This window comes from Enhydra lutris, unplaced genomic scaffold (assembly GCF_002288905.1).
Source record: "Enhydra lutris kenyoni isolate GAN:26980312 unplaced genomic scaffold, ASM228890v2 scaffoldscaffold3, whole genome shotgun sequence".
In the NCBI taxonomy this organism is placed as follows: Eukaryota; Metazoa; Chordata; class Mammalia; order Carnivora; family Mustelidae; genus Enhydra; species Enhydra lutris.
Window position 1 is genome coordinate 32,020,198 of NW_019154087.1, and position 23,030 is coordinate 32,043,227.

The 23,030-nt window shown below is 38.3% G+C and overlaps 1 protein-coding gene across 1 annotated transcript in view; it reads left to right on the top strand.

Annotated features, from left to right (window-relative positions):
- LOC111152751 (protein Asterix-like) overlaps window positions 1-19,410 on the top strand; it is a 100,687-nt gene extending 81,277 nt beyond the window's left edge. Inside the window, exon 2 of the mRNA XM_022511354.1 lies at window positions 18,842-19,410. Within this exon, the coding sequence (XP_022367062.1) occupies window positions 18,842-19,111 (270 nt within the window). The 3' untranslated portion in view covers window positions 19,112-19,410. The remainder of the gene's footprint in view (window positions 1-18,841) is intronic.
- The last annotated feature ends 3,620 nt before the right edge of the window (window positions 19,411-23,030 follow it).

Consider the following 23,030-nt stretch of genomic DNA (forward strand, 5'->3'; position numbering starts at 1 on the left):
AAAGTTGCTAAGATTCAAGGTGATTTTTTGCACAATAGATAACTAGAAATAGAAATAAGAATTTAACATCAAGAATCAAAACCACAAATTCTTCACTATTTTTCATGTATTGCATTAATTTCTATGTTGATTTCTAATAATCCTATTAATTTTTTCCTGTATTTTGGAGTGATATTATATATATATAACACATGGTGTTTTGAATTTACATATATAATACATGGTGAGTCAATTCATATTAGATACATGGATATTTAGAATTATTATTTATTACATATGGCAGTTCAATCAATATTTAGTATGTCAAAAGCACTGTGTTTTTTTAACATTTTTAAAATTTATTTGAGATTTAGAAGGAGGGAGAGCGCATGATCAGGGGATAGGGGCCGTGGGAGAGGGAGAAGCAGACTCCACTGAACAGGGAGCACAACATGGGGCTTGACCTGAGAGCCCAATTGAGAGCATGACCTGAGCCAAAGGCAGACATTTAACTGACTGAGCCACCCAGGTACCCCCCGCCAAAACATTGTATTTCTAATAATTTTTATATCTTAGAGTATCATTTATTTGATGTTTATATATAGCTACACCAGCTACATCCTGAATAGCATATGCCTAGTGTATTTTATCCATTTGATTTCTTAAACTATTTTTGTCATTTTGCTATAGGTATGTATTTATTTTAAAAAAGAATTTAGCTGGATTGTGCAAAAAATGTCAATTTTTGAATTTCAAATGGTAAATTTATTTATTTGTTCATTCATTCATTTATTTATTTTTTAATATTTGTTTTGAGAGAGAGAGAGAGATGGGGGAAGAGAGAGAGAGAGCATGAGTGGGGTGAGGGGCAGCAGGAGAAGCAGGATCTCTGCTGAGCAGGAAGCCCAATATGGGGTTTGATCCTGGGACTGCGGGATCATGACTCTCGCCGAAGGCAGATGCCTAATTGGCTGAGCCACCCAGGCCCCCCCTTAAGTGGTAAATTTAACCCACTTACACTTACTGTGATTATAAAGGTATTTGTATTTATTATACTATTAGTATTTTAAATTTGAGTATAGTTGACACACAATGTTAGATTAGTTTCAGGTGTGCAGCATAGTGATTTAACTTCTCTATATGTTATACTATGCACACGAGAAGTATAGCTACCCTCTGTCACCATACAACACTATTACAATACCATTAACTATATTCCCTATGCTCTGCCTTTTATTCTTGTGACTTATTCATTCCGTAAGTGGAAGCCTGTATCTCCCACTCCTTTTCACCCATTTTGCCCATTCCTCCTCCCCCACTTCCATCTGGCATTTTATTTTGTGATTTCTTTATACCCAGCTATATCCATGTTTTTTCTCCCCATCTTCCTTGCTATCAGCTTTTTTTCTTTAATTTAATGATTTTTTTTCCTTTGGATTGGAAGTTATGTATTCTTTTTCTATTTTTTAGTGTATGCTCACATTTTTAGTTTGCATATATAACAAAGTCTGAAATGAATCCACATCTCAAACCTCCTCTCAAATAGCACAGGAATTTAGAATGCTCTAACCCTGTTCACCTCTTGGCATTTTCATGTCATTATTTTTCTGCATTTTAATTCTATCATTTAAAAACCTCTACAGATATCATTTTGTTATTATTTCATACAGTAAAAGTTTACCATATGCTAGCAAAAGTATTTGTCATTATTCCTTGCTGTATCTTGGTCCAGCTTTTGAGGCTTAATATTCATTTTCCTAACATGGAGATTTTATTTTTTATTTTTATATTTTATTTATTTATTCATGAGAAACAGAGAGACAGAGAGAGTGAGAGGCAGAAGCAGAGGGAGACGCACGCTCCCTGCAGAGCAGGGAGCTCAATGTGGGACTTGATCCCAGGATCTGGGGATCATGACCTGAGCTGAAAGCAGAAACTTAACTGACTGAGCCAACCAGGTGCCCTAAGGTAGAGCTTTTAGAACATCCTCACTAAATCTGATGATAGCTAACACTCACTGTTTGTTAATTGGAAAATATCTTTACTTTGTCTCCATTCTTGTATAATAGTGTGGCAGATATTGTTCATATTCTCCAAATATCAAAGTATTTATGGTCCTACATGCGGTTCAGCAGTTAGATCTAGCAATTCATCCAAAATATTTATCTCAAATCTGCCCATTCTGTTTCATCAAATTCCACCCTCCAGTCTAAATCCTTTCTCTTTATTGTCTGGATCACTACAGTACTCTCCGAACTATTTATCCTTGCTTGCCTCTAATTCCTGAGAGTGATCTCTCTAAAAACAATGGTCTGTAATCCTTTGTTTAAAATAATTCAATAGCTTAGGAAAAAAATGCATTTAGAGTAAAATCTAAATCCTTTTCTCTGGCTGTTAAGGCCAATCATGGTTTATTTCCTGTTCACCACTTCCAACATATCATTATGAGCCTCAAAATGAAAACTGAACTGTTTAAAATACCCTAAGAAAACACAGCTAGAAAACTGAATATGAATGATTCTTTGATTTTTTTTTAGCCTGTAAAATGCACAATCTAATGTCTTCTTATATTTCTTTTGTTTCAAACTTGGTTTCCAATACATATCATTAAGAGTAGCACAGTAACAATTCAGGTCTTAGACTGAACACGGTTATATTTGGGGCAGCAAACAGTCCCATTGTTGATGAGCCCACTCTAAAGCTTAAAGAGTATCACTGTGATCTCCCATATTATGGCTACTCATCATGAATACTGAAGGAGGATACAGTCTATATCTGGAGGAACCTAACTTTATTACTTCAGACAACCTTCAATTTATTTTTGCCTTAAAGTATCTTTCTATTTAAAGTATATTGAAAAATTCCCAAGAAATTAAATGGCTAGTAGATAGGGGCTAAAAACTTGTTATCAATTTTAATATATCTTTTTAAATTCACATGAGCAAATAACAAAAGCATCTTTTTAAATAGCAGGGCTCCCCAAATTCCTTTTATACTAAGATTACCTGGAAATCCATCATCTAACTGCTTTCTGATTAGGTGGCTATTAAATTCCTTTGACTGGTTGGTTGTGTTCCCTCATTATCAGTTGGTCCTTCCAACCTTGAGACTACCTACTTTCCAATGGAAGTAATATCTTTATACTAGCCATATCTAACATATGCATAGCTTTCCATTAGTATGTAATAGAGCAGTGCTATATAAACTTATTTGATCATATGAACTACTTAGGAGTCATATTATAAATATTAATTCCATGTTTCTCTTCTGAAAAGTCTCTTTAGCAGAGATTGCCCATGTCCCAACTATATCTACTCTGGATGCACTATTCTGGCACATCCACATAAGCACTTGCAACTCTCTTCTTGGGGTCTCTTTCTTGATCATACAAGACAGACAAGAAGTGATGAAGTACTAATGCTCCTAGAACTAGATCTCAGCCCCAATGACTCTCAGAGGTTTGAAATTCCTTGCCTCTTGGTGGAATAACTATTTGTAACTATTTACATAGCCCCAGAATTTTCCAATAATATCGAGCTACAGCTATCCTCACTGTAATCTGCTCAATGATCACAACTTCTTGGCTTCCTCTCCTTCCATGTTTCATTTCCCTACTCCCTTACCATTGCTTCCTGGGATCCCCTTCCAAATATGTTATTTGTACTCAAACACTTTTCTCAGGGTTTTCTTTTGGGGTCATCCAATTTAAGATAATCTGGTGGGTTTGGAATAGGACCGGAAATCTGTGTTTGTAACAAACATTTCAACATGATTCTTGTGATAGATTAGAAGTGGTATTCTACTGCAGGATAACAATCTTTTTTTTTTTTTTTAAATAACCTACAGCTTTTTTTCTCTTTGAAACTTCTGTGTGGTACAATATGCAACTGTGAGCTATTCTACTATATACAAATTTTCTTTGATCCCTTCCTATATTGCTCTAAAATATTTTTATATTTTTGAGCTCTAACCAACTCTCACCTTGGTTATTGCAACCCCTTTACTATTTTTTATTATTTTCATGGCAATCTATGTAATTATGAGTTTATTATACATGTTAACAAATTTGCTGAGTGAACTCTTGATTTTATATAACCTGTACTATATTGCTAAGGAATCAATTTTAATGGGCTTGTGTTCTCACAATGTTACTAAATTCTATGTTCTTTTATGTGATAGCTCAGATTTGGTAGCACTGAACAAATTTTGTCATTGTACAAAATAAATATAGGGAAATGAAAGGAACTTTATATAAAATGAATATATAAAATATTCATTTTTTTCAGATTTCCTCAGTAGTGGATGTTGTGATACATTGCCCAGATACCTCTTTAGGACTGAAAGACACATTTTTTTCCAGCTACTAGGAGTGGTGCTGGCTTAAAGCCCTCATCATAACCTCTCCAGAAATTGCCTTCTGATAGAGGGAGTTTCTACAACCCAGATCAGTTTCCTTCTTCAGAAGCAGACTACACTCCATGACTGATATTTGAGTTTGAAGGTCTGACCCTCTTACCACAAGCGTTTTAAATCTGAGGAGTTATTCCAGCTTCAGAGTTCCCTGAGGGATCAGCAGAATCTTTTGTGGTGTGTATAATATAACTTTTCCCTTGCTCAGTCCTTCTTCTTTTTCCCTTGTGAGTCTAAAAAGCACTCCCTAACAAGTTTTCTGCATGTTCTTCTCCACCTCAGACTCTGCTTCTGGAAGAACCCAATCTGCAGCAATTGGTTCCATGAGCAGTCTTAAGAAAGGTGTGAGAAAGCGAATGTTAAGATGGCATTTTGGAGCTTACTGTCCTCCAGCTTTCTGGTGCTGGGGACTCCATCATTGGTGGTAGATGGAGCACATAGTGGCTGGTATAAAGTATCAGATATAATCCTTAAAACTTTCACTGGTGGTGAACTGGGATGATAGAAGAGATTGCATTAATAGGGCCAGTGTACTAGGTGTTTGAAAACAATGTGGAAATAGTAATTATAAGGCTAATGGATTCAGATGTGTGTTACTAAGTTCAATTGATACTTTGGAAAAGGATAATGAAAGGCTGGGAGAATTAACTGGTAATTAAAACTATAAGTGAAGTCAGGAGTCTTTGTTAGAATATAAAGAGACTCTCACTTTTTCAGGCTTGAGGACAGAAAAATCTGCAGACTGGGTCTAGAATTTAATCATAAACTACTAAAAGAGTTACATGCTAAACCTAGTCATGTCTGCTTTCCAAAGGTCAGGGCCCAGAATCATCAAATGGGATGCCAGTGTCAAGGCACTCAAATATGGAATCAACAAACATTGCCGAACTCTTTCAGTCTGTGATGGTGGCTCATTCCTTATTAAGGGCTATTGCTTTCTCTGGCTTAAAGATGATGCAGAAGCCTGTACCTATAAGAAAACATAATACCATTATCCCCTCTGAATTTCCCCTATTTCCATTCCTAGACACCGGGATAATAATTAGGGGCATGTCCTCACATAACCTGACTAGAGAAGTGTTGTGCCTGTCAATGGAGAAAAAGAACTACACTTACAAGGATATATAGAACTTAGGCAACATATATCAGTAGGAACTAGAAGGTGATGTACTAATGGGATTGGATTCTAAAAGTGAAATATCAATGGCGGGAAAGATCATAACGTGGGATAAATTATCAATATGGGTGCACTGCCATGGAATGTGGGTTTTAACACCCTAACAAGGGTCTCAGCAACACATTTCTAGAATAGATCTTAAGTGCTGAAAAAAATCAACAAAAAATAAACAACATGAAGGGTGGTGGAAATGCCAAAATTGGTATAGCAGAGAAGAGATTTAAAGCCTCAGCAAAGAGGGCATGCTAGAATGATTATACTATGTAAGGTCTGAAATACCACCAATGACTATCTTGGGACCACCCAGAGGGTTCTTTCTATCAGAGCAATAAGGAATATGTTGGTGATAAGGGAATCAGTATCACAAAGAAGTTCAGTTATGCCTGTTCTCTGTTAAGCCAAAGTAAATGGTAGGATATGGTGTTACAGAACTGCATTCTCTGAGAGCAATGGAGATATTAGGAGCCCAAAGCAATAAAAGATAGATGGGGAGACTTAACCAACAGAAACTAGGTAGATGCAGTTATTGTAATTAGTGGCAAGGTCATAGCATAGAAGGGAGTAAATGAATGGCATGACACAGAATTATGGAGATGACTGAAAGAATATGTCTCCCTTAGGAGCAAGACAGATGGTAGCCAATAAGAGTATGGCTCAAGCTAAATAATCAAAAGCAATCAAGGACGATCAGGAGTTTAGGGCAGTTGTCCCAATAAAACTGGAGTCCTAGAAGATCTGCTCTTAGAACATATACAAAGAACCAAATCTGAGAGGCATGAGGACCGGAGCAGACACTGAGATGTTGCCCATGGCTCCTTCCAGGACTCAAAGATGGAATCTCCCACCTGCCAGCTGATTACCCTCCCCTCTGGCAGTTGTGCTCAGCTGGAGAGCTCTGGTTTGTCCAACATCACATCCCTTCCTGGGGGGAGTATGTATTCAATTGACAGGTCAGTATAAGAGTATAAAGCCTCAGTTCCCTTGCTGCAACTTTGAAGGGTTATCTCAGTTTCCGAATCTCCCCTTGGGTCATTTGAGACCTTTGCTGAGATAGCCTCAGAGCCCAATTTGTCTCTTTGTTCAGTCCTATTTGTTTCTCTTTCCGGCCACACCTGTAGATCCTGAGAGCACTCCCAAATACATTTTCTTCCCACTCTCCCTTTCAGAATCTCCTTCCTGGAAAAACCAATAGGTACAAATTCTCTTTGCTCTTCAACTAATCATCTCCCTCTGATAAGGTCTGTTTTCTGTTTTTTTAAAAAAATATGCTGCACTAATCTCTTAATTCAAAACCTTTGCTCAGAATGTCTGGCTTCAATGCTTTATTTTTCTTTGGTGCCAATTCCCATTTACATACCTTGTTTACAAAGCACAATTAAAATCCCAATCCACATGAGCATTTCTGTGCCCTGGTCATCTATAAGACTGTTCATACTCCTCATTTCCATTAAACCACATAGTTTATACTTTCATGTAAATGTGTTTTTCTGCTAAGATAATCTTTCCTTAAAATTTGAGATTATGCATTAGTTTTTTTTGTTTTGTTTTTTTTTGTTTTTTTTGTAAATTCTCTGTTGAAACCTGTGTAAAACTAGGTACATTATAAAAGAGCAACAAGTATTTGTTGATTTGTAGATTACCTAAATGAATGTAATCCACAACTTTCCTTTTCATCTTCTTGTATAGCTCACTACATTTGAATTCTACCTTTAGGAATAGCTTCCCTTTCTAAACTATCCTCCCACTACCTCCATCTTCAACATCAATTATTCAATCAGTTGTGGCAGAAAAAAGCCTCAGCATTGTGGTTTCTCCATACATGTTGGCATTTAGATGAGTGTCTGAAAGAATAAATGATTAAACTGATTAAGTCGTTTCCCTACATTTTGAATCTTCTGACTGAGCCCTGTTTAACAGATTCTCACATAAATCTATACACCTTCATGAGCCCACTTTACCCCACTATCAATGCTTCAATGTCTCCATGTCTGGTCTATAGACATCTAGATAAAAGATCTGCCCTGCTGCACTCGTATGTGGAATATAAGGAATAGCACAAGGACCATAGGGGAAGGGAGGGAAAACTGAACGGGAAGAAATCAGAGAGGGAGACAAATCACGAGAGACTCTGGACTCTGAGAAACAAACTGAGGGTTACATAGAGGAAGGGGATGGAAGGATAGGGCAACCTAGGTGATAGGTATTAAGGAGGGATGTATTGTGATGACCAATGGGTCTTATACGCAATCCATGAATCGTTGAACGCTACATCAAAAACTAATGATGTACTATATGCTGGCTAATAGAACATAATTTAAAAAAGAAAAAAAAAGTGGAAAAGTCAGTCACATAGTGACCTAGTTAACGTCCCCAGCTTAAAAAAAAAAAAAAATCTGCTGTACTAACAAGGAGAATAGACAGTAAAGTGGAAGAAGCTAATGTTCATTCAGCTTCTAGTTTATAGCATTTTCTATTTTTTAAAAGATTTTATTTATTTATTTGACAGAGAGAGACACAGCAAGAGAGGGAACACAAGCAGGGGGAGTGGGAAAGGGAGAAGCAGGCTTCTTGCCAAGCGGGGAGCCCGACGCAGAGCTCCATCCCAGGACCTTGAGATCATGACCTGAGCCGAAGGCAGACTCTTAACACCTGAGTCCCCCCAAAGCCCCCCAGCATTTTCTATCTTCATATAAGACTGGGGCCTGCTGTTCTCCATTCTACTCTCTCTGGTAATCAAGGATGGTGCCTTGCTCTAACCTTCAACCAGTGCCAAAGGCCCCTGGTACTTCACTAATTTCTGTCAATCCTCCTACTCTAGATCTAAATCCTGCTTAGTTTACCTTTTGCCCATATCAGAAGTTCTTGTCTGTATGTACAAATTGCCTGACAGAATACCACCTGGCCTTATTTCAGAATTGATTTATTTCCTAATCCACATTTATTGCTACATGGTTTGGAATTCTTGGTATGTACCATTGTGGAAGCTATGTTTCTTGGACATAGGGCTCCAAATGAGAACTTGCTCTCTTGTGCTCTTACTTGGGAAATACATGGGGTAGGGGAAACTTCTACAGAAAGCATTACTTTTTCAGTTCCATTCTGGATGCCATTGCATTGATTTCTGATGAGTCTTGGCCTTCCCTAGTGTATTAGTTTACTCCGGGTGCCATAAAGAAATACTGCAGAATGAGTAGTTTAAACAATATTTATTTTCTTATAGTTCTGAAGTCTAGAAATCCAAGATCAAGATGTTGGCGGGTTTGGTTTATTCTAAGTCCTCTCTCCTTGGCTTGTAGATGGCCACCTTCTCACTGCATCCTCACATGGTCTTTTCTTTGTGTGCATATCACTGGTGTCTCTTTGTATCCTAATTCTATATTAGGACACCACTCAGGTTGGTTTAGGGCTACTTCAAAGATTTCATTTTGACTTAATTACCTTTTAAAGGCCCTTTCTCCAAATATAGTCACATTTTGAGGTCTTGGGTGTTAGGACTTCAACATATGAATCTTGAGGTGAAAGATTGAGGTGACATAATTCTACCCATAACATATACCATGCACAATACTCCGTGTTGCCAACGTCCTAGCAGTTCCCACATTCAAGCCATCCCTTATACCAAATAATATGTTCCACGGCAGCTTATCACTATTGAGAAACAAACTAAATAGTTGCCCCAAATATTTTGAAGTCACTACTGCTACTAATCCGGTTTAATTTTTCTAATAAATTAGATTAATATGCTGACCTCCATTTTGATTTGTTAAGTAGCAAGTTGTTAACAGTTCAAACAAAACAAAACAAAATGAACAAAACTGCTGTTACCATCGGATCCCAAGTATTTCTATTTATTCCAAGGGAAAATATTAAATTTTGTTTAATTGGATACATACTTATTGCAAAGACAGTAAATTCTTAACTCTCAAAATTTGTGATTTTGACCTCTGTTAGTAATTTTTCCACTTCAAAATCTCTCCACTCATTCTCAATATAATCTGTAGGAAATTATGCTTTTCTGTGTCAGTGAATAAACATTTTATTATTTACATAGTCAAAATATGTATAAGAGATTTATAACAACATAATGAGAATTTGAGAGATCAGGGAGATCCTGAAGATATGGAAATATTGGTCTAGATATCATATATTCATACATTCCTTCATAAGTTTATCAAATCCATGGCTGAATTTCATTCCTATAGTCCTCTGATACACAGACATAGGTAAGGTTATAAGAAGTCAGTGCCACAGTAATATCTGTACAGATTGTCTCTTTGTTCCAGTGCTATGAGAAGTACCAGGATTTGTGTTGTTTTATCACTGCTCAGAGATTGACTACTCCTGGTGGCAAATTTCAGATGATAGATTTGTCAGGAAATTAAAATGCCCAGGAGTGGATATCAAAGGGCTATCTGAAGGATCTCCATTATTGACATCAGAAAGAAGAAAACTTACAATGATATATAATTTTAATTGGACTCTGTCATGACAGGCTGACCACTTGCAATAGTTATCTCAAGAAAAAATAACATGAAGGGGAATAAAATTTGCTACATGTCTTCCCTAGTTGCTTGGAACAACTGTGACTGTTTTAATCCATTTAAAATGACCTCTGTCCTGGGCTTTCATTTTTAAAATTTCTTTGACAAAGAAGTAATGGAGGGTGGGTCTGTTCAGCCAGGGTGAAACTGTCTAATGAGAAACCTGTACACTAGCTATTACATGGGCAGTGGAAACTGTTCTTACACTGTGTACTATAAAAGGGGTATGTTCCCTTATTTCATGTTTTAATATGTGTCAACTGGAAATACTTTCAAATCTCCCTCTGAAAATTTGTTTCAATAGTGGAAAACAAAGATGGAACACAGTTAAATAATATACTGGATTTATGATGACAAAATTGATTTCACTGGATCCTTGAAAGTTCTTAACCCTAATTATTTGTTTCTCTGGTAATTCCCAGAGAACAAAGGTGGTATAGTTTGTGCTAAGGTCCCTAGCCTTCAGGTCCACTTGGTTTGGCCATCAAGATGTTGGCACTTGTACTACTTAAATAAAATTTTAGCCAACTCTTTTCAGGTGGGGTCCATGTTTCTTGAAAGAGTAAATTGGAATATCTAATAAAACTGCTTCCTCATTCCCTCACGGTAATACACATCACCTATAGTTTATTATTCTTATAAAATTGAAGAAGAAATGAGTTTTGCTTTTCTTTTCCAAGTAGAATCCCCTATTTTGACTCTAAAATAAAGACTACTGATGATCAAGTTTTAATTTAGTTCATTTTCCTAGATATGGTTGTAGGTGAAAGCAAATAAAGTATTTATTACCTTTTGCCTTGAGAGCCTTGAAAAGACATTCCACTTGAAATCATGCACTAGTCCACTAATGTAAGCTTGGAGTGATTGTAATTATGGGTTTGATCATCACATTTAAACGTTTTTCTTTTCACTCGAACATCTATTATTGAACACCTGTACTGAGGTCAGAACTGTACCATGGGCTTTGAGAGACACAAAAGGGATATGTGACAGTATTTTCAAATGAGGATATTAAAAGCTATTTAAAGAAAAAAATGCATAAATGAAATTTATAAAAATAACATGAAACCATGCAAATTTAGAATCCAGTAGAAATTGTACAGATAATGTTATAACCTCAGGGAAAGGAGTTATCAATTCAAATCAGAGTGAATGAACAGACCTCAGAGGTGACTCATAAATTGCATATGGTAGTCCTATAGTCTCAGAAAACAGGAAAGAATATTCAAAATAGCAGAAATGTAAAAGATCCAAGGCAAAAATGATCTTGAAATCTCTACAAAGAGTCTAGTTTGCTATGAATAGTTTGAAAGAGTAATGAGATAGAAGGACAAATACATTAGGTATCAAAAAGGCATGATAAAATGCAATGGTAACTGAGGCAAAGGAAAATGTCTTATTTTCACAGTCACTTATATAGTTGTTTTCAAATTTAGCACAAATCACTAATGTTAATAGCCACCATGTTATTGGAAAATTCATAATAGACTGAAGAAATCTGGTAAAACCCTAAAACCTGTCTTAAGGCCATAGAGCACAGAAGGTACAGTTATGCTCCACTCTCGATCTCTGGCATCTAAAACCCAGGAGTGATAAAGAGAAACCCTATTTTCACAAACCATTTGGACTAGGTTACAAAAATCTGGGTGGATATATATTTGTCAGTACTGTACATATATATTCACTCAAAGGTAGAGAAGACCTATCCTTACCATCAAGGATTTTACAACTGTGTAGGAGGGATAAACATACACATACCTGTTAAAGTCCTCTGTCTGTATGTATGTTATCTGTCATGACAGAACTATTTAACGACATGGGACAGTGTGAAGGAACCTCTCTTGGGAAGCATTTATAAAATGCTTCAAAATGCTTTAAAAAGAAGAATTTTTGCAAGATACGTTGAGACTAAAAGGGTGTTCCAGGCAAGATAAATGACATGGCCAAAGGTACCCAACACTTATAATGTTCGGGAACCACAAACATTTTGATATCACCAGATATTGAAAAAAAACAGGACAGTGCTAAGAAGTAATCAGGGACCAGATCATTAAGGAGTCACAGCTTCTTTCTTTTGCCATAGAGAGCCACTGATGTGTTTAAGCTAGGAAGAAATATGGTCAGATTTACATATTCCAAAGACCATTCTGCCTGACACAAAGAAAACAGATTAAATATAGTACATAGTCCAGTGTAGAGGCAGGAAACTCAGGTGGCTCTTACAAGAATCTAACTACCAGAAAATGAGGGCTTAAACCAAGGTAAAACAGTGAGCACAGACAGGAAAGTATGTATCTGAGAGCTATTTAGGAAATATTAATAGGACTTGGTTAATTAGTAATAATAATGATGATGATGGTAATAATCACAACAATACCTGATATTCACTGAAGCTTTATTATGGACAGGCTTTATACTGAATGCTTTCATTTTCACAATGAGGTAGGTACTCTTAATTCCCCTAAAACTTGTTTGCCCCTAATGTGTCGCAGCTGAGTGACTGGGGCCACCTATTCCCCAATAGCTCAGGCCAGATGCCATCACACTGCCATCACACTGGTTTAATCTTTCCCTTCCACCATCAGTGAGGAATCCAATCTCTCCTCACCACCTCCCTGGCAATAGCCCTTGTTCCAGGTGTGATCTTCTCTCTCCAGGATTACTTGAAACTACTTCCTGTTTTTTTTTTCTTCCCTTGTTTCCCTACAGTCTATTCTTCCTACAGCTGTCAGAATGACATTCCCCATGCCTCAGAGGCACCCACTGATTCCCATCACACTTAGACCTAAATCATGAAATCAGAAGTCTTTATAAAGGCCATCATACCTTACCTGAGTGACCACTGGTTACCTCCTTAACCTACCCATTTCCTCCACTTGTCTCCTTCTGCTTTTGACATACCTCTTTGCTCTTCCATGAATACACATATACATGCTTCTGCTTTAGGCTTGTAGACTTGTTCTTACCTCCGCCTGGAGTTCTCTTCACAGGATTCCCTCCCACAGACAGTTCTTTGAACAAAGATGCCTTCCCTGATTGTTCTATGTAAAATAGCACCCTTTTCCCTGTTCTACCATCACTTTCTGTCCTCTAATCTACTTTCTCCTTCTTCATTATAGCCATTGCTACCAAATGAATATATCTATTATTTATTTGTTAACTATCTTCCCTGGCCTGTTCCCTGGTATATTCCTGGGGCCTGGGGACAGTGTGCCACATACTATAAGTGCATAAAACCTGCGGAATGAATATAAGAATGAATGAAGGAATGAATCCTCTTTTTGAGATGAAGAAACTGAGACATAAAGAAGCAGGTAAATTTCCCAAGTTCATATAGCTATAGGTGTCAAGAGCTGTGGTTCAAGTCTGTGGAATATCACTGAGAACATGCATGCTTCACCACCCTAGTGGCTTTATGTGGTTGGCGACTCATTGTGGAAACTCCAGTTCACAAAAGAAGGTATTAGAGAAAGGGTGATTCCCTCTTTTTCCTTATTTTCATATTTTACTTAAAATTTTAGGCTACATATGATTTCACAGGGAGAACATACTGAATATAGAAAAATAGAAGAGGGTTAGAGATGGAGTCATCCATTGTATTGTTAGAAAAATTATGACTGAGTAAAAAATATTGCTTTCATATTAATCCCACCTACATGGTCATATAAGTGGAGTTTGGAATAAAAAACACTGCCTCGTATTAATCCCTCATACATGGCCATATAAATGGGCTTCGTCCCCCTATATATAAAATAGCTAAAAATAATTCCTACTTCAGATAGTGTAAGGGTCAAATGAGATATGTGAAATATTTTGTACAATATAATAATGTTGGCTCTCTTTATCATTATAATGGGGCACAATCTTGTCCAGAGTGTATGGTATGATTGTGAGTATATAATATGATTGTGGGTTAGAGTATATAATTTCTTCTCTTTCTTTTTTTTAAGAATTTATTTATTTATTTGAGAGAGAGAGCACGAGAAGAAGCAAGCATGAGCAGGATGGGAGGGCATAGGAAGAGGGAGAAGCAGATTCCCCACTGCACAGAAAGCCCGATGTGGGACTCGATACCAGGGCCCTCGGATCATCATTTGAGCCAAAGGCAGATGCTCCTAATCTCTTCTCTTTCTAATGTGCTATATATTCTGTGGTTGCATACATGTGTTAAATGGATAGACAGCACTAGCTTAGATGCTTTTGGCTCTTGCTGACTGAGCTGTTCTCCTAAGAAACGGTGTATCTACTGGGGAAATGTGGCTCAATCTATGCTAACTGGCTGGTGTAATCGACCTTCTGTCCTAATCTGCAAATTGCAGTCTTATATCAGGAGGTGCTAACAATAAGATCTGCAAAGAAATTCAGAGACAAACTAACCCTCTGCACTTTTTTTCCAATTAAATCCACTACAAATTGTTGTGACTAGATACATAATTAAAACAAGCTGAGAATGAGTCTCTTACGTGTGTAAAAAACATGGGAAGCAAAGTGCCGTCCCTAAAATTGTTCCACATTTCTTCAAACAGAGTCTTGAAAGGACTCTTCCATAAGAGGGAAAGGGAAAGGTTTAAAATCTTATGTGTGGCCATTATAGGGAGCACGTTTTCTGTCTCCTCGTGTAGCAATGCATGTCCCTTAACTTCAGTGGCTGCCAGGCTTCCTGTCAACCAATTACTTTAAAACAATTGTTTCATTTGGAATAGATGCCACAGCCCAAGTGATTGTCCCTTGTCAGTGACACATTCAATTAAAACAGCTCTGAATAGGAGTTCTGGAAGGCCTACTGCCTTGTCCTATCTTATCAGTCAACAAAGAACAACCTCCGAGACCTCAGTGCTGACTGGTTCCACTGTCAGGTGGTTTGAACATGTTGCACCTTCCCGGGGTTCCTTGGAGTCTTTCGTCTCTGTGCCTTTTACAGCCAATGACAGGCGCCATCTCAGCAGTGTCTAGGTCTACCATGCCAAGAAAGCTTATGGCAGTAAATAAGATGGCAGCTGTGACAGTCCTGACAGCTGGCTGGAGCTCAGGGTGGCAGGCTGAACCGGACTGTGAGCAGTTGGAGCAGCAGTGAGGTATGACCACCATTACTGGCTGGCAGATGTCACTTTCCACACTACTCGTGACTACATGACATGACGGACACACTCACATCATGAAACAGGCAGACAGAACTTTCAACAAGCTCTGGGCACCTTGCATGTTCTACTTTACATGTGGAGTTCAGAAAAAAATGTATTAATTCTCATTAAAGCATCAATTCCTTGCTTTTTGTAGTACTTGTACAGTTGGAGAAGAATTTTATGAAGTAGCAATGGCAGAGAACTGAGTTTTCCCCATAAGAGCTGGAATCAATGAAAGTAAAACTGATTTCAAAGTAGGGGTTAGTGTGTTAACCAACACACTAGAAGAGGTACCGTGAGTTCACACACATCTCAGGATTCCTTTTTGTGGAAACTATATGTATCCCCCATACTTTTGGAATAGTCTTTCATACACGCCTTTCTTAGGCATGCTCTGCATACCTCTGCCTTCTAACTACCTTTTCCTATTTTTAAGGAGAACAGATGATAAAAATACCTATTATCAGAGGAGATAGGTACTGTAACATATATATTATCAAAACAAGTAAAATGAAAAGCTGTTCTATTAAATTATGTATACCATTGTGAGTTCATAGAAGGGCAAAATGGATTTCTGTAGCCATGTCAAGTCTGTGTGGATATAGATTTGCTACTTTGTCATAGGGTCAACCAAGGTGGGCAAGCAGGCTCTAGATCTGGAAATTTGTCATGGATCTAAAGTTGAAAACTGTCAGGCTAGATCTGGCAGCAGGTCAAGACAGAGCTGAGTCGAGTCACAGAGAGAAGTCACCAAAATGACAGGAGCACAAACTGCGGCTGCTGCTCTCACACCCCGACCCTTTAAGGGATCTGTGGTCTGTTCACCTAAAACCAATTCTTCTAATGTCTAAGCCTCCAAAGCACCCATTAGCCTAATAATCATATTCCTAATAAAAATCCGTCATAGATTAGCATTTCATATATACAAAGATGCTACTCTAAGCACTTTTGAGGTCTTGTGTATTTTTTTTAACCTATTTTAAAACTTTGTCTTAGGTGAAATGTCTTGGAAACCCTCAATAGTAGGCAAAATAGTTACTATGAGAGTTTATGGAAATGCCTCTAAGAGAACAATATTTTAGAACAAATGAAAAGTTGTATATTTGATAAATGAACATTTTAGATGAATGTGTCCTTAGGCAAATTGATTATTATACCAATTGATTTTAAGTAAATTAGTTTTAGGCAATTTGACATTCTCCCCCTAAAGGAACCTTCCTGCTCTGAAATTCTAGGATGCCTGATGTGTACTGCCCAAGACAGGATTTGTCAATCAGAGTGGTAACTTTTGTTCGGCTCTATCTCCAAATAAGGCCAAGATTACTAATATAATGATAAAAAAAAGGTAGAAAAATAAATGAGCTATTTACTATAGGCACTTTACATGGATTTATTCAATAAATTCTTATTGAGTATCTAGTATATGCCAGGAACGGTTCTGAATGAACTCATGTAATCCTTACACTGATCTCATGCTTGACCCCCAAATGTGGCAGGTGGGGGGATGGGAACTGAAGCAAAGAAAAGTTAACTAATTGTCTAATTAAGTGGTGAAGGTGGGTTTTGAATCCAGGCGATCTGGGTCAAAGCTTTACTGCCTCAGCAGATAGACTCTGCTGATGTCATTAACTACAGGGCTCTAGGTGATTTTTCAAGCTGGTGAAACACAAAAGCAGGTTCTGTGGAGGTATATAACATCTCCTACATAGTTAAAAAGCAAATGTAAGGGCTATGACTTCTCAGTGATAGCATTACTGGCAGATCAGAAATCACTGGTGAAGAGTCATTAACTTTTTCTGAATGTATCTAATAATTTCTATGTTCTAGACTGAGAAGAAAGAAGACACCTATCAACAGGAACAAGTGATGAGCAGGAAATTCTAGGCAAATCCTATTAAAAGAGCACCAGCAGGGCATGCTAATGTTCAAATCCCTTCTCTCTACTGTCTTACTGTATGTGGAGCCAAAACTCTTGTTCCCTCACCTCCCTTCTTGGGAATACTTCTGTAATGAATGGGAGCTGAATATTTGGAGGGTATTACTACAAGAAGGACTTCAATGCACACACCGCTGTGCAAGGTGCCATAAGCAGGAACTAATGATGGGGATCACACGTGTGTCTTTTACGCTGTTGAACAGGTGAGTGACCAGAATCATCAGAGATCTACCACCCTAAAGCAGTATCCAGCCTTTGGTGCTAAACATCAGACACCATTCTGGGCAATAGAAACCATTACATTCTAGGGACACCTGTGTGGCTTAGTCGGTTAAGCATCTGCCTTAGACTCAGATCATGATCCTAGGGTCCTAGGATTGAGCCTCAGGTTGAGCTCCCTGATCAGCGGGGAGTCTGCCTCTCCTTCTTCCTCTCCCCAACCTCTACTCATGCTCTCTCTCTCTCAAATAAATAAATAAAATCTTATTTTATCTGTCACATTCTAATATAACTACTGATAGTACTTGTGGTGTTCGTAAAGAAACTTTCCAATATGAGATGCTTATAATGAATCCTATAACATAGTTCTCATGTAAATTTATTAGCAAATAAAACAAATACACCAACAAAATATACATTACTAACTGGAAATGTAGGAAACAATAACCAAAAAAAAAGAAAAAGAAAAAAGCCTCAGGTTGGAATTATTTTTTTATTTTTTATTTATTTATTTATTTTTAAGATTTTATTTATTTATTTGACAGACAGAGATCACAAGTAGGCAGAGAGACAGACAGATAGAGAGAGAGGTGGAAGCAGGCTCCCCGCAGAGCACAGAGCCCGATGTGGGGCTTGATCCCAGGACACTGGGACCATGACCTGAGCCGAAGGCAGAGGCTTTAACCCACTGAGCCACCCAGGTGCCCCTCAGGTTGGAATTATTTAAAGCCAGTATTGCTTGATGATTTGAGCTTTAATTTGTAAGATTAAAAAAAAAAGATAAGAGAGACATTTTGGTATGGCTACAGAAATATTTGCAAAAGGTAAAATGTTCTTGTACTGCAACTAACCCACTGGGGACAGTCTTCCCACAGAAGTAAAAATGTCTTTCGGAGCTCAGCTGGTGATTGGTTTATGCCCTGAAGCATGATTATAATGTTAACCTTGGAAGGTCCTAATGAAATGAGTTTGGTGGTCTCAGCCTATATATTTTTATATGCGCTGGTGCATGCCTTGGAACATATCTTGATGGACTGTCTGCGGAATAGCACAGCATGTATCTGAGATTACATTGTGACCCATAGTTTTCACACTAATAACTCCTATTTTTTTCCCACATGATGCACCTCTCAAAATTCAGCCCAGAAGGGAGAAATGACTTCTTAATGACAGTCTGTACATTATTGATGGGGCAAATAGGGCGGTAAAGAGATAACCCTAGGTGTCTTGTTTGCCAGTTGATTAACTAGCGTGAGTGTAGTCCTTAGGGAAAACATGCTTTGCAGAAAACCAGTTATCCATTCAGTGTCTCTCTAATAACAATATTGCAAAATTTCCTCAAAACCTTGATTGAGTATCACTCTTGAAGTCAGACTGCAAACAAAGACAAAAATTAAAATTGAGATGCATACAGACCATTTGAGTCAATGGGTTTTGTTTGGCTCTATCTCCAAAGAGATACACTCCGCCGAGCGAGTGTAACCCGGCCTTGGACGACCCGACGCCGGACTACATGAACCTGATCGGCATGATCTTCAGCATGTGCGGCCTCATGCTCAAGCTGAAGTGGTGCGCTTGGGTCGCTGTCTACTGCTCCTTCATCAGCTTTGCCAACTCCCGGAGCTCTGAGGACACTAAACAGATGATGAGTAGCTTCATGCTGTCCATCTCTGCCGTGGTGATGTCATATCTGCAGAACCCTCAGCCCATGACGCCCCCCTGGTGATGTCAGCCAAGGACTACTCTGTACACCTTCCCCCAGGCCTGGCCCCTGGCTGTTCCGCCCCTGCCCTCAGCTGCTGTCCTGGGCTTCTCTGAATGAGGCTGGATGGAGGGAACCTGACCCTTTCCCTGGGATTCCACTTCTGCTGGGCAGAGGAGAATTCCCTAGGCCTCCCCCACCTGCCTGCTTCCCCATCCTGCCTGCTGTTGGGGGAGATGCTGTCCATGTTTCTACGTGTATCCACTCGTTTCTTTTGTTGAAACCAGTTAATAATAAAGTTTTGCATTCTGAAAAAAAAAAAAAAAAGTAGAAACTTTTTTTTGTAGAAACCCCAGCTCATTTCTCTTGGAAAGAAAGTTATTACCGATCCACTATGTCACAGAGCACACAGACAAATGAATTCCTCAGTCCAGAGGTCTTCCAGCATATCTGGGATTTTCTGGAACAGCCCATATGTTCTGTTCAGCCCATTGACTTGAACTTTGTGGATGAGCCATCAGAAAGTGGTACAAGAAACAAGATTGAGATTAGCATGGACTGTATCCGCATGCAGGACTCAGACCTCAGTGACCCCATGTGGCCACAGTACACGAACCTGGGGCTCCTGAACAGCATGGACCAGCAGATCCAGAACAGCTCCTCGTCCACCAGCCCCTACAACACAGACCACGCGCAGAACAGCGTCACGGCGCCATCGCTGTACGCGCAGCCCAGCTCCACCTTCGATGCCCTCTCTCCGTCCCCGGCCATCCCCTCCAACACCGACTATCCCCTCCAACACCGACTATCCGGGTCCGCACAGCTTCCATGTGTCCTTCCAGCAGTCCAGCACCTCCAAGTCGGCCACCTGGACGTGCTTTCATGCTACTCGCATGCCTCAAGGAACTGTGATACTATCCACTATCCAAATATATGAATAAGATGATGTAGAATGATAACAGGTCGTCCCATATACAGACTCCCACAGGATGGCTCTGCTGTTTTCATATGCCTGCCCAAGCAGACACAGGCCCTCCTACCCAACACAGGGAAAGGTCCTCTCCAGATTTTAAGAAACTGTTGACTTCAACGTGTATTTCTCATTTTTTAAACGGCCACTTTGTTTGTGGCAATGCCTTGTTTTTAGTCGCCATGGTAAATAAAGGCTAACAGTGGATTTCAGTTAAGGCAAATGACTGAGTTTTATTATTTGTATTTCATTGTAATGATGACAGGTCTCCTGGGTAAACTTTCCAAGTTTTATCTTTTTGTCTGAAAGGGATATGAGATTGCTATCTCTATTACATTTGATCCAAATAACATATTTAGGAGTAATCCCATGACAGGTGAACGCCTTAGCATCTGAGGACTGATTAGTGATATTCTCATGTGATGGTACTACTCTTTCATGAAAACAGAGATGAAGTTGTAGCTGTCCAGGCTTCCGTATCCACTCTGGAACTAGCTCAGCCATGTCAGCGGTTTCTTCTCAGTCCCTTGGAGGAAAAGACAATTAACTTCCCTTGAAACCATTGCATCATGACACAAACCAGCTCAGGATGTCCTTCTCTTGTATTATAAGAGACTGGAATGTTGGGCAAAATTCAGTAGCAGAACTTTTTTTCATAAGTAAATAATTTACATGTCTTGCTCCTTTGAATGTGAATGTCAGACTGATAAAGAGCTTGCATTCTTTATATTTAACTTCTCTGAATGGAATTCAAGATTTCTCTTCTCTGAGGCCATCAGGAATTTATGAACTATTTTTTCTTCTCTCTAGTCTTCAGGGAAGAATTGTTTATACAAAGAAGATTCCAAAGCATTTGTCATTTTATAGAGTGTACCCATTAGCAAGTATTAAAGAGGAACCTAAGATTTTAGGAGTGCTGAGGAACTGTGGAACTGGGGCATATGTATTTAAAGAATATAGACTAAGCACAAACCATTTATTCTCCCTCATTGAGCCTCTTTCCTTCCGTGTCTTGCAGAAAACTTGAATTATAACATTTTTATTCAGATGTTGGCAATTTCTTTGAAAATTTCTGTTGGTTATCATGCCGTTTTCTCATTACTCTTAACATACTTAAGGAATATTGGGTTTAAAATCCCCTGTGACTCCTCCTCCTGACTGATGCAAGAAACTCAGACAAGACTAAAATAAAAAGGGAAATGAATTATTTAGCTTACAGAAGAGAAGGCTAAGAAGGTTTGAGGATCATGAAGGAAATTTAATAATAGTCTTCATGTACAGAACAGATATTATGCAGAGATTGATGGCTAGCTATTCTCTACATTTACTGAGATCATAATATGAGAAAATAACATAGGAGAGACTAAGATAGCAATGAGGAAACATTTCCTGATGTTGAAGTTTGTTGGTTATGAATCATTCAATATTTATTAAGTTTCTATTATATGATGTCATGGTTGTCCAGGATGGAATCGCTTACTTAGGATTCTTTTTAGAATATATTTACATTCTGTCTGAAATGATTCAGCTGGTCTTGTTTAGAGATAGGGAAACACATAATTGGCTTTACAGTTTTTGTGATTTCTTCAAAGACACAACAGAAAAAGTGAGATGCTGATACAAATGTCAGTACTAACATAACATGGGTTTTCCCAACACCCCTCTTCAGAAGCATTAAAAGAACAATTAAACATGAGCACGCATCAGTGGAATCATAGAGGCTCCAGCATCTTTAAGTCCTTCTTTTAAGCAGGGACCAATTATGGCTGACTAATCTCCTTGGGTCCTATTAATGTTCTCTTGCAGAACTAACCAGATGAGGCCTCACAACTTCAGTAACCTCAGCCACCATTCTAGTGGCTTCCCGTGCTGAACGAAATGATAACCATTGACTTGGGCCAAGATATTTCTGTTTTGCTACCAGTGCCATGTTAAACTACTTGTTGTTACAATTTCTGCTTGACAGGTATCACCCTTCTCTCTGTAAGACATTTATTCCTCTGACCCCAAATCTATGTTATCACTAGCTAGGGTTAAAGGGGGTCATTTCTACATTAGAAAAATCACTTATTTAAACCCCTGAATGGTGCGGACTTGCTCTAAGTCAGGACACCTTCTACATTTTGCTGAGTTTAAGGAAAACATGTGAGTTGTAATATTTTATATGGACATGTAAACGAAATCCTAGCTGATAATCTAAAAGTATGTAATAATCACCCCCCCAACCCCCCTCCCCCCATTAACCCTCAGTTTGTTTTGTGAGATTAAGAGTCACTTATGGTTTGTCTCCCTAAGAAATTATCTCTAACTTTATAGGCACTAAGCTTAAGTGACAGAAACCTTTAAGGCCTGGGTTTTTAAAACTTGCCTTGCCCATAATTCTTCTCCCTCTTTAACTTCCTTTTGAGCACTGCCTTTCTAATGATTAATCCTCTGCTCAATAACATTCTGCATTCCCTTCTACTAAAACATTTTATAATTTTCCATTTAAAGTTGGGGTATAGTTGGATAGTCAGAGTTAGAATCCTTGAGCTTGACATAACCTTGAGGTTACCCGGTAATCAGTATCATCAGGGTTTTAATCCAGATGAAGGCATTCAAGTGATAACTGACCATATATCACAAAGCTTCAAGCCTCCAGAAGAAGAGAAGGTGATCACTGCATGAGACCCTGAAGAGAAACATCAAGAAGTATCTCTCAATGATGGCTTGTGGTAGCTACTGTGGGATGTAGACAGAAGGATGCCCACTGAGATAACTGAGAAAAAAACCTTATTGACTAGGCCTCCACCTCTATTCATTTTTGAAATCTGAGCTGGCATAAAAACATTCCAACATCCTCTCCATGATGCCAGTTTTTAATGTCTTGTTCAATAAATAAATTTTCCTGTAAAAAAAAAAAAAAGTATGTCATAATCAACTTCAAACAATTAAAACATTAATTTTAAATAGTTTCTGTCTCCTAAATTACCC